The sequence below is a fragment of the Oryzias melastigma genome, linkage group LG10 (assembly GCF_002922805.2).
Source record: "Oryzias melastigma strain HK-1 linkage group LG10, ASM292280v2, whole genome shotgun sequence".
Lineage (NCBI taxonomy): Eukaryota > Metazoa > Chordata > Actinopteri > Beloniformes > Adrianichthyidae > Oryzias > Oryzias melastigma.
This window is the reverse complement of record NC_050521.1, coordinates 16,995,221-17,007,500: the sequence shown is the minus strand read 5'-3', so window position 1 is coordinate 17,007,500 and position 12,280 is coordinate 16,995,221. Positions and strand designations below refer to the sequence as shown.

At 40.0% G+C, this 12,280-nt stretch overlaps 1 protein-coding gene across 1 annotated transcript in view; it reads right to left on the bottom strand.

The window, feature by feature from the left end:
• Window positions 1-2,023: 2,023 nt before the first annotated feature.
• Window positions 2,024-12,280, bottom strand: part of nexmifb (neurite extension and migration factor b) — a 66,405-nt gene continuing 56,148 nt past the window's right edge. The window contains exon 3 of the mRNA XM_024283516.1: window positions 2,024-9,743. Within this exon, the coding sequence (XP_024139284.1) occupies window positions 5,554-9,743 (4,190 nt within the window). The 3' untranslated portion in view covers window positions 2,024-5,553. The remainder of the gene's footprint in view (window positions 9,744-12,280) is intronic.

Below are 12,280 nucleotides of genomic sequence, written 5' to 3'. Positions count from 1 at the left end.
TAGCAGTTTCCGCACATAACTTTAATTGATTTCTCTAAAATAAAATTAAAAAAACTTTTTGTTGAAATAATAATAATAAAAAACACATTTATTGCAAACCTATTGAAAGATTTCTGTCCCTTGCAATAGATAAAACTGCAGCGTGTATCCTTTTTAAATTTTTTGTTAGCAACAAGTGGCAAAAGGTATATAAGATATAAGGTAATGGTGTTGACAAAACTATTAAAAAGCATAATCAAATCTTCAAAAGAGATGACATTAGTATTTTTTCTGCCATTTTTGTCTTTAAAGGCCAAATAACATGTTAAAATGGAATAGTTAACACCCACATTTTAAATACCTTAAAGTCATTGAATGCTATGCTATAACTAATTAGAGAACATGATTATGGTGCATAGAGATTTTTTCTTTTTAAAAACCGGGTCTACCTGTTTTAAAGCTTTACCTTTTAAAAAGAAATTGTTACGGCCTTAAGTTGTCTTTAGATGCTGAAAATAATCAATACAAAACTTTTCTGTAGGTTTTTTTTGCAAACAAATCTATGCCTGCCTATGCAGGTATTAACCAACTTACTAATTACAATTACTAACTACAGTAAGTTTATTTTATTTTTCTTTTAAAGTTCTTTTTGCTAATTGTTTTGTTTGATTTAATGTATGTGTTAGCACCTAAGGAGTTACATTTCTTCATCTGGACTACAAAATCCCGTTTCCTTTATATATATATATATATATATATATATATATATATATATATATATATATATATAGAATATATAAAACAAAAGAATTAAAACTTTCTAATACCTTAAAATAAGATGTGTTGTGCTCAAGCAAGATATCATTTTTGTCAGTTTAAAAGGTTACATTTGTACTACCTTTGATAAACCTTGATGCCAAAGAGTACTCAAAAGTAATCTAAATTAAAAAAAATAATAATATTAATATTTTCTTTAAAGTCAACCTAACTTTTATAATCATAAAATGCATATTTGCAGTTGTATCTAAAATACTTTTTGTGCACAATATGTCTTCAAAAATGCATGTTACTGGTAGAAAAATGTTGCTTATGTGGTAATGACATATTTGCATTAAAATATCATGTACATTCCAGAGAATGTCCTTGCACACACAAAAAAAGCGTCCAATTTAAATGATTATGGATATTTTTCCACATCTCTAGACTGGCAGTCATATAAAATAAGACGCATGGTTTGATTGTGGCTCACGTTATCAAAATGTTTTGCTTTCTTGTTAATGATTAACAAAGAAAGACAAGGTGCAAACAACTGTCTTCTCAAAAGAACCGCCTGTCTGTGCGGTTTAAGCTTGTACTGGGAAAACAAGGGTCTCATTTAATAACCACAGGTGTATCTGATCTGTTCCATTAGACATTCCATCTTATAATTTGCTCTCTCCGTTATCTGCTACGGGTGACTAAAGAACAAAAACAATACTAATACCAGCTGACAATTTTAGAGGCATACATCACAGGATCTGTTTATGGTGCGAGACTGCGTCTCAAGCTCCAATTAAGCATGCCAGAATGAGTTGCAGTGTGGACCACAGCCGCCCCAGCTCAGAGTTATGGATGAGCAGTCACTCCAGCAAAGCCTGACCCTGAGTGCTAATTAGATTTGACATTAGAATAACATGAGCCAAAACCAGACTTGTAAAGAAATTAAAGTGACTTTACTCTTAGAATCCTTCAATGTTACAAACATGGTTGGACTAATTGGAAATATTAAGGTTGTTTTAAGCTTGCACAGTTCATGGTGCAAAATCTCAGATTAGTTTCTTCAATCTTTAATTCATCAAAGCATCTTAGATGGAGGGAGATTACTAATTCTGTCATATAGTTATATAGCCTTCACTTACAGCCTTTTAGTTGAAATTAGGCTGAAAAGATCACTTTTTTTAAGCAAATAATGTTATAGATACTTATAATTTTACTGTGATAAGATACAGATCCTGGCAGCAGTAGAAGCAGCAGTAGGTGAGTGGTAAAAAACACAGCATAGATCTCTTCAGAAAGCAGCATTCAAAATCTTATTTTAATTTGTATATTTACTCCATAAACATTATTACAAAACTCAGCAAGTTACCAATATTACATTATCACCATACAGGCTTGATCACAAATATTTAAAACCTTTGCAACAGTTACAACAAAAAACAAAAAAGAAAAGAAAAGGAAAAAACAAAAATAAAAACAAAATAATACTCAAATAATTTACATGAAAATCTATAAAACAGCAAATTGTTCACAAATTATATTTTTTCCAAGTTTTTTTTTTCTTTTTCATTGCTTAATTGTGTTTTTGCACAGTAACACAACACTCTCACAACAAAATCATGGTCTTATTACAAAACTCCCAACAAAATGTAAATATTTCTAGTTTTCTGTCAATACTTTCATATTTTGGTTTTTAAAACCAGAAACTTGTCACTGTATAATCCTTTCCACTGCCCACAGAGGTGCATAAAAGGTTACTCACACACACACAAATACTTCACAGCACTTTCTAAGAAAAATATACACTTACAAAATATGTTACAAATTGGCACACAAAAAATATACAAGATTTTGTAGTGTCAAGAGTTCATTAAGATTCCTTCAGGTAACAACTCTAGACAGTATATATAAAGCTCGGTAATCTTTTAATGAAAAGAGCGAACAAAATTCCAATCAGTGTCAAAGAATCATGAAGTGAATACATCAAACATAACATTATAATATACATTCATAAAGAGGGTTAGGTACCTAATCTAATTTGCATTTCTTTTTTTATTCTGGGAAAAAAAATGAAAAAAAAAAAAAATATATATATATATATATATATATATGTATATATATATATATATATATATATAAATGAACTTCAAAATAAAGAAATAAAGAACTAAAATAAACTTTCACTTTCTTAGCACCATTAACATGAGGCAGCTTAACAGTGGCACATTTTAGAAATAAACAAAAAAAAAGTTAGAAATTATAATAAACTATGAACTCAGAGAAGTACATTCAATTTGACAATAGGCAGAAACGAGAGAAGGCAGACTAAATGGGCCTGCAGCCCATGTGAAGCTTCCCATCAGCAGCTTGTCTTGGTCCTAACCCTGATACACTATAGAAAAAAAAAGAAAAAGAAATAAAAAACAGATCATGGCAGAAAAACAGTGGAAAAAGCGACACAGAAAGATTGATTGTGATTCTTGCCTTAAATATGCAAGCAATCACTTACTAAAAACCTGTGTGTGTCAGAATTGCCATATCCAGGGTGATAAGGTCTGTTTTGAAACTAATCAATTAAATTGCCAGCAAATCTCCATGCAGTCCCATGTAACCACTGCTGAAAATCCCATTATTGTTTGCAAAACAGAGAAAATGTAGGCCTTGTTTTTAAGGACACAAAAAATGATCTTCTGTAACTGCTTGATTGGCTCTGCATTCCTCCTGAAATCCCTTTAAGCTTATAAAATCTAAAGATTTCATAACTGATTGAATATGATTGTATGATCTTTTCTTTTTTTTAAAGTGGATTTCGAGATGTTTTATTTCAGTGCTCTGAGGTAGTGAATGAGCCCAAAGTAACTGATAATGTAGGGAATTCACTGCATTCAATAATACCCATATATATATAAATATGTCATTTTCTCCAGTGTGTGCTGTTCTGTTTGTGGCCTTAAATATAATTTCTGCTTTCAGAATAAAAGCTGGGGCAACATTAAAAAAAATACAAAATGTAAACAAATCAGCTCAATTCAGACATTATGTGAAACCCAAAAGCATGAGACCACAGAGGTGCAACTCAGAAAGTAAGGCAATGTTACGAAATGAATAACACAACCAAGTCAAGAAAAGTTCAAATGTTTCAGGCAAGATAAAATGCAAAGACATGCGTTTCCTTCATTTACAAGACTACTGGTCCCATTTGTACTGAAAACTGCTTTTTTTTTATATTCACAGTTACTGCAAAAAAATTGTCTGTTCACTGCTGATGCACGCATCAGATTTATAGTAATCTCCCCTTAAATTTCCAGTACAAACAGCCATCTCATGAGGCACAGCCCCAAGTGACAAGTGATTCCCTTGCTTTACCCTCAGCCACGTTCGCTCCACTAAAGGTGGTCCAAAAAAAGGGAGCTGATGATAATGTCTTGCTTTTATTTTCTTTCCTCCATCCCCTTCCTTTACAGTCGGCTTCAGAGCCCATCTTCCCTTTGCCTCTCTTTTGTTGCTTCTCAGTGCCAGGCAATGTTGAGGTAAACGGAATTTGGCAAACAAAGCAAGTTGGTGGGTGGGGGACGAGGAGAATTCAGTCTTACGGATTTGGTTTAGTGAGTGGTGGCGTACCACTGCCAGCTGTTGGTGCCTTTCATCAGAGAATAGAGGAAAAAAGTCTAAAAAAAAATCATAACAGTAAAATAAAATAAAATAAAAAACAGAATTCCTGTAGTTGCAAGTCTCTGTGAGGAGCCTCCAACCCGAGCAGCCAATATTTCCCAATGGATAGAAAAGAGGAACAGCCAATATTCATACATATATAAGAGGTCATTTACACAGCATTGTTACTTTTGGCACATTGATTTTAAGATAATAATCATCTTTTTTTTATGCAAATATTGCATGTCCCTGTACAACAACATTGACAAAAATACTCTGAGGGTGGAGCTTTTATGAATTTGCAAGGCGTAAAAATGTTAATTTAGATCGTCAGTTCATCTAAACTCCATAAGGAAAAAGAAATGCTCAATAAAAGGGGAATGGGGGAGTCATTCCGACCTTAAGAAAGGGAGGAAAACAAAAAAAAAGAAAAAAAAAAAACGTCTGATATGTCATCAATACAAAATGGTCCCATCTCGTGTGTTTAAGATGTCTTGGACTTAAACAGGGCTCAATAACTGTAGGTTTCCCTCTTGAAATGAGCCAGGCAGTGTATGAAGGACAGCAACAACAGGACATCCATATTCTGCATACAAAAAACAGATGAGGAGAGGGAAGAGGAGGGGGTTGCGTAGATGTCACTCAATGCATTTGTGTATATAGCTACATCTTTAGGGGGGGAAAAAAGAGGGAAAAGAATGATAGAATACAGGAGAGCTTGTTCTGCTGGGAAAATACAAAAACAAAGTTCATCAAAAAGGCGACAAGAGCTGTTTTTCAAAGCTCATCCTCTTTTTTTTTTTTCTTATTTGACAAAATTAATTGCAAAAAAAAAAAAAAAACAAAAAAAAAACAACCATTAGAAGAACAAACAAAGCAGAAACAACAAAAGCAAGAAAAAAATGCAGCCATGGTCATTTCCAATCTCAATCAAGCTTGACACAATCACTCAATAGGTAGTTTGCAAAGTACAAGAAGTTTTTCATGCAGATATTAATTTCCTCTTCAGGGGGGTTAAAAAGGAAGTGGGAGTAGTTGGGGGGGGAAACGTAGCACTCATGCAGCTCTGGCATTGCGTCAGTGTAGGTATGCTTGGGAGGGAGGGCTGAGCAGGTAGTGGGGTGGGGGAGTGAGAAGGGGGTCACATTAGCAGCTGATAACAAAATATTACCTCAGTTTCTCAAAAGAAGTCATCAGTGCTATGTCCTTATTTGGGTCTCTCTCAGCTCGCTTCCCCTTCAACGTCTCAATGCGAGGGAACTTTGCACTGGTCTTGTGACGGTACAGCTTTTTGTGCGCGGGCCCCGGGTTAATAAAGTTTGGTTTGTCAAACATGTTACAGCCCAGTGCTAGCTGAGGGAACAAGGGATGCGAGGGGTTGAATTTGGCCTGGTTTTTCACTCCCTTTCCCCCAGGCTTCCTGCCTCTGCCAGCCCCCGTCAGCACGGCTCCTTTTTTCTTCAGGTCGGCCTCCGTCCCTGCCAAGATTTTGAGGGTCTTAAGGTTGAGGCTGTTGGCCTCCGAGGGCATGCAGGCCTCTGACATGGGATTCCACAGTGGCTCAATAGAGGCCATCATAAACCTTTGGACCTCGGCCATGCCGGAGACAATGTTGGACAGAATGTTGGAGGGCTCCTCAAACTCTCTCTGGTCATCCCCTACCAGGCTGTTACTCTCTGACCAGCCAGTGCCAGACCAGTCCCCAGTACTGCTACTGTCAGTCAGGCCTGTGCCACCTGCCTGGTTCTTTGCTGCCTTCCCTTCTAACATGGCCTTTATCTTTTTGGTGGACCGAGAGTTCTGCTTCGGGGTTTTGACCTTTTCGGATTTGGGAGCTCTGGGAGCCCGTGCTTTCTTTGGACTCTGTCCCACACTTGTCTGTTTGCAACTACTTTTCCTCTTTGACTTTATGCTTTTTGCACCATCCAACATGTCACCAGTCTGCCCATCAAACTCATCTTTTTTATCCAAACCCCCGACTTCTTGACTGTTAAAGCTGTGCAGTGGGAACTGGCCGTCCTCCACTATGTAGGCATTTGTTGTGCGCTCCTGTTGCTGTATGGTCTCGCAGTTCCACTTCACCTCCATGTTACAATCCACAGTCATTTCGTTCACATCCTGGTATTCTCCGACATTTCCCGCCATCTTCATCTCACGCCCCACCACCTGTGGGGACAGGTTGGGGGTCTCAGGAGGGGACAGTTCTGACAGTGACGAGTGTCTGAACTTGTCAGGAGTGAAGTTGGAAATATCCAGCAAGTCAGAGGACTCCCTGAGTGGCGTGAGGGCATCTACACTCTGCTGAATCACCAGTTTCGGACTGCAGTGAGTTAAGAAGCCGTCCCGGCCCTCTTCCTCGCCCTCCCGCTCACAAGACTTGAGACTGAGAGAACTATAATTGCTGGAGGAGGCTGACAGAGAACCCACTGAGTCATAACTGATGAGCCTACCATTGTCTGTGCTCAGGGACCCTCTCTGGTATTGCACCTGGCCCTCCACACAGGCAGACTGACACACTTGCAGATCTGCCCCAGGCTGGAGCCCCGCCTCAGTCAGGTAGCTCTTCTCATAAAGCAGCCTGTCAGCCTCCGGGCTCAGCTGGCTGTAGTTAGATACTGGCAGGTTGTCATTCAGGGGCACCGCAGCTGGGAAGTTGTTGGGTAAGATGGGAGTCTCGGGGGTCTCGGGCCCAAAGCTTTGGCTGTGATTTGCACAGAGTTGTGGGTGCCACATCTGGGGGAAGCTGGGGCAGTTCTGCGGTGACTGTTGGAGCTCTGACTCCGACGGAGGAGAGAGGACACAGCTCTGAGCAAGCTGCAGAGAGGAAAACTGTTTCTCCTCCAGGGAGAGCCCCAGAGGATACTGCTGCCTAGAAGACTGCTGCGGGAAATAGGAGATAGCTGCTCCGCTGGAGGAGTCTGTGGCATCTAACAGGGTCTGCAGGTAGCCTCCAGGGATAACAGGGACACCCGTCTCCACCTCCTCTGAGGAGGGCGCTTTGTCAGGAGAGCAGGTGGATGAAACAAAGGGGAATTTTTCCTCAGATGCCTGAGCAGTGGTGGCATTGTCAGAGAAATTGGGTTTAGCTGTAGTTGAACTAATGCCTCCCTGTTCTAACCCCGCAGTAGGGTCCTCAATCTGTGCCGCAGAGACGCAGGCATCCGCTTCATTTGTCACGCTCCTCCCCTCCTCTCCTTCTGCCTCTTTCATTTTCTTGCTCCTCAGCCTGGCTTCGCTTTTGAATTTCCTTATCCTGAATGTTTTATTTCCTCCCAATCTTCTCCCCTCCCTTTCCTCCCTCTCCTGGGAGCGGCTCTTTGCCGTGACTGTGTGTGTGATGGAGTTTGTGTCTAATGTGACGGGGAGGCCTGGGGCCGCTATTATTCCTCTTACTGTGGGGGTGGCCTCCTCTTTAGTGACACCTCCTTGGCCCTGATCAGAGAGAGGAGAGTCCTGTGCTGTTGCTGATTGCTCCACAGTGTGAATCCTCTGAACCTTAAGCCTGTTTGCAATCTTGTATTTCCTTTTGGGATGACTAGAATTGAAAGGCCGATGATGGCGTCCGTTTAGATGAAAACCGCGTTGTTGTTTATCTCTTTCAGCCAGCTTAAGCTGTGCCTGCCTTTCTCTTTGCTTCTCTTGCCAGAAAGCCTTCAGAGGAGCCAGTGTCTCATATTTGCCCACTGTGTCTGCATTTAAGCTCACAGTCTCTTCCACCCGGTCCAACTTGCCCAATTTCACCGACATGAATCTCTCCCCTTTAAACCTGTTGATGATGATGTACTTGATGACCACGGGTGGCTCTTTGCGACAGGATTTCCGCCGCTTTTTGGGGCACCAATCCACATCCTCCTCTTCTTTTTGCCCGGTGGGCGGTTTCTCCTTTTTCTCTGCATTCTTTTCACTCTCAAGCGAGTCGACGTCATACAGGTAATCGTCACTGTATCGAACCTTCCTCTTGGAGCGCAGGCCGTAATTGAGAGGGTTTGAGGGGCTGAGAAATCTTTTCGAGTGACCCTTTTTGAACCTGCCCTCCTGCAGCGTGTCTGAGGAGGAGCCAGTACAGGAGCTGTCATCACTGAACTCCCCTGACTCCTCCGTGGAGTTGAAGTCTATTAGGTAGCTGACTTTGGAGGTGGACATTGGGGAGCCTTGAGAGTCATCAAGTGAGCCACCGCAATCTCCGGGTTTCACCTCCTGTGCTGTCACCATGATGAGCTCATCAGCTTTGGGTTGCAGACCCTCAGCGCTCCTCTTCAATACTGCTGCTCCCTCCTCTTTCTTGGCACAGTTGTTCAGGACACTGGGGAAGAAGTTAAACTGCGTCTCCTCCTGAAGCACATTTGTCTTTTCTCTCATGTTGTCCTGGAAAGACTCGTAGCGGATCTTCAGCGAGCACACGTCACTGCTTAGCGTTGAATCATCGTCTTCATCATCAAAGAGATTGTCAACATCCTCCTCAGAGAAAAGATTGACTGACAGTTCGTTCTTGGAGCAAAGGTCTAGCAGCTCCATCTTACTCTCACTGATGAAAGACTCAAAGTAGCCCCAGTCCTGACCCGCGTTCGCCAGCAGAGCCTCTTCTCCACTGACTTTGTCGAGTAACAGTCCCTCATACAGGTTCTTAGCTGTGGCATCGTCTTCTGGGTCTTCACAGTCCACTGTTGCTTTGTTGCCATCTGCTCTCTTGCCCTCACTGGAGGTTTTGGCCAGGGGAAAGCTGAGCAGCTGGTCAGAGAGGAGCTGTTCCCCATAATGACTGGCTGCCTCCCCTGCGTGGCTCAGGCACTGGATGCTGATGTTGTTGATGTCAGAGTAGTCTTCTCGGCTTACATCTCCTATCCGAACACTTAGTCCGGGGTCTGTGTTGGGGTTGGGGTCATGGGATGGGTTTTGGATGGCAGAAGCATCCGAAGTGTCACGGGTTTCGATGTAACAGCCGAGGCAGTTTCTTGCTGGCTGAAGAAGACATTCCTCTGTCAGGGCGGACACGGGGCTAGGCTCCATCATTGTAGATGACAGCGGGAGGGAGACAGGCAGTGCAGGGGGGGGTTTCTTTGTGTCTCCTGCTGGACTCCAGGTGCTTACAGTTGGGTTGGGAAGCGACGTGGAAGCGTGGAGGAGGTGGGGGACTACAGATGGAGCATCATCAGAGGAGGGGCAGGGGGCCACTGTCAGGCAGAGAGAGGGGTCTGTGCCAACAGGCAGGCGAAGAGATGCTGATGTAGGAGTGGTCCTCTGGCGTGTTGTGCAGGCCCGCTGCAAAGTCTCTGCGGCAGGAGGAGGCGAGGAGGATGGAGGGAGAGCAGCATTGACGAGTCCGCACAGACTCAGATCACCACTCTGCTCACATACCCCTGCAGAGAGAAGGAAAAGCTTTCAGCTCTTTGAAATTAACATTGTTTTATGTTGTAGTCACATTGTTCTACCCTACTCAAATGCACTTATTGTCAATTAACCCCCTGGAGCTCTAAATGTCATTCTGTGATTCCAGTCTTAAACACTACCAACGCACATTTGATATTCAAACTTAAACGCCACTTCTCTGAGATGATGAACAAGAGGTAGCACAAGTTAAAACAATACAGGGGAGTTGAAAGAAACACATTATTTATTATTTAAACAAATATTACAAAATATCTGATACTGGTAACCTGAATGCCATTTAAGATAAGATTTTAATCATTAAAATAGCATTATTTTTTAAATGTGGCTAATACTTGCTTAAAGGTTGATTTTCCAACTGTACAAAATTGCCAAATTGAAATGAGATTATTGTAGAACTTGATTTATAGAAACATCAGAACATCTGTGTTACTCTCTATGACTGCATTTAGATTTGGTCCTTTTGGTCCTGGGCAACATGAACCTAAAAGTGAACTCTGGTCTTAAAAAAGGTTTTTGAATTAGTTGCAAATGAATCCTGATTTACTGCAGACTGAGTACAGACAACCCGGTCAGCAAACCAAAGTGAGACAACAAAACAAAAATAATTAATTTATGTAACTTTTGTTTAAATCTCACTCCAATCCTTTTTTAATTGCTTTTAAAAGCGTTCCTTGTCATGCTATGCAATAATAATGATTATTATTATGAATAATAATGATTATGCAATTTGCAGCTGAAAAAAAGGACATTTTTGTTTTCTACCACATACAGTAGTGTCTGCAGAGCGGCAGTAGTTAATCAGAAATTTGTCACTAAGTTGTGGGCAGGACCATTGGCACAAAGTAAGCCTCCACTCATTTCCCATCATCTCTTTGTTCACACTCTCTCCTGCTAGCATACACCTAACTTTAGCAGTGTAACAAAAATGGAGCTGAAGAGTAAATTATTAAATCAACATATTCACTGTATTATATTTTGTCCACAGGCTATTTTAAACAGTTCCCTTTGTGTTTTTGATTTCCTAACTGACACGATCACAGCAGGTCTCTGTTTGTCATTTACCAAGCTGTTAAGTTTTAGTTAATTAGCCCCTTTAATGTGTGGAAGTCCATATTTTCTGTTTTTTTACTGACAAGTTCAAGCAGTGCTGTTGTCTTGGCCAAAAACCCACAAACATCTACAGGTAATCAAAACTGCCTCTTACATACAGAGATTTCTTTAATTTCTTTAAAATATATTGAGGAGGCAAAGGCTTAAAAAATTCAATTAGGTAACAAATAACAAATTATAAGAATTTTGCAGTTTTTTTGTATTTTTCCACAGGTTTCTACAATTTCAAAATCCAGTGCCCTAGAAAAACTAGTGTGCCTTGACACTAGATTGGCAAATATCCCAAGAGGACCTGGCTGGAGACATCAACAATCACAACCGATAGTCATCGACCAGAAAAAAAAACCATTATTGTATCTCACAAACATAACAGTTATGGTTTTTCCTGTTTGAACTTTAATAAAGTGAATTTCTTTGCTATATTTCTGAACACTTTTGGGTTAGGGTTAGGGTAAATTGCATAGTTTCCACTTCCAGCCGATGATGTCAAGGGCCATCCTGTCTGTAGTCAGCCCCCTTTCAAATACAAACCACAACGCATTGCTTTTCAATGATTTTTCATTTGAAAAAAAATATTTAAATGTATATTTTTTAAATTATCCACATTTTTAACATCAAAATACACTAAATTCATAAATAGTTTTCGTAAAATGTTCAAAACTATTAGGTTTTCACTTTGGCAGATTGGTGACACTACACTTCCATTGTAAAAAAAAAAAAAAAAAATGAAGGGAGACTGGTGTCCAAATTGTGTTAAAATCCAGGATCATCCTGCATCTTTTATTGGTTAGGGAGTAGTGAGGGAATTTGGATAAGAGTAAGACTCCAATTTTGTTGCTCTATTGTGTCACTGACCTCATTTGTTGACACATGTTATATTAAATAAATCTTTTTTTTAATCTCTTGCTTTTCCAATTACATGTTGCCCAACAAATAACTGTTGCAAAATTGGAGATAAAGTCATTTAGAGTATAACATTTTTTTATTTCTCAGCTTTAACACTTTTTATGTTGTATTATGTTCTGTTGTGAATAAATTCTTAATTTATGGTTTGAAAGCTACGGAAGAGGATTAGGGCCACTGAAAAAAAAAAAGCCCATGAAAAATTCTGACTTTTAATCTCAGATTTCTGAGAAAAAAGTCAGAATTCTGAGTTCAAAAGTCAGAATTCTGACTTTAATCTCAGAATTCTGATTCTGAGAAAAAAAGTCAGAACCTTGACTGTAAAGTCAGAATTCTGAGAAAAAAGTCAGAATTCTGACTTTACAGTCAAGGTTCTGACTTTTTAAAACATCTAGACTTTTTCCACATTTGGTTTTTGGTTAAGCAGTCTTTGGTCCACTGTAATTTGGTTCCTTAAAGCCACCGTAATCATGACACCAGGCAAATTAGACTG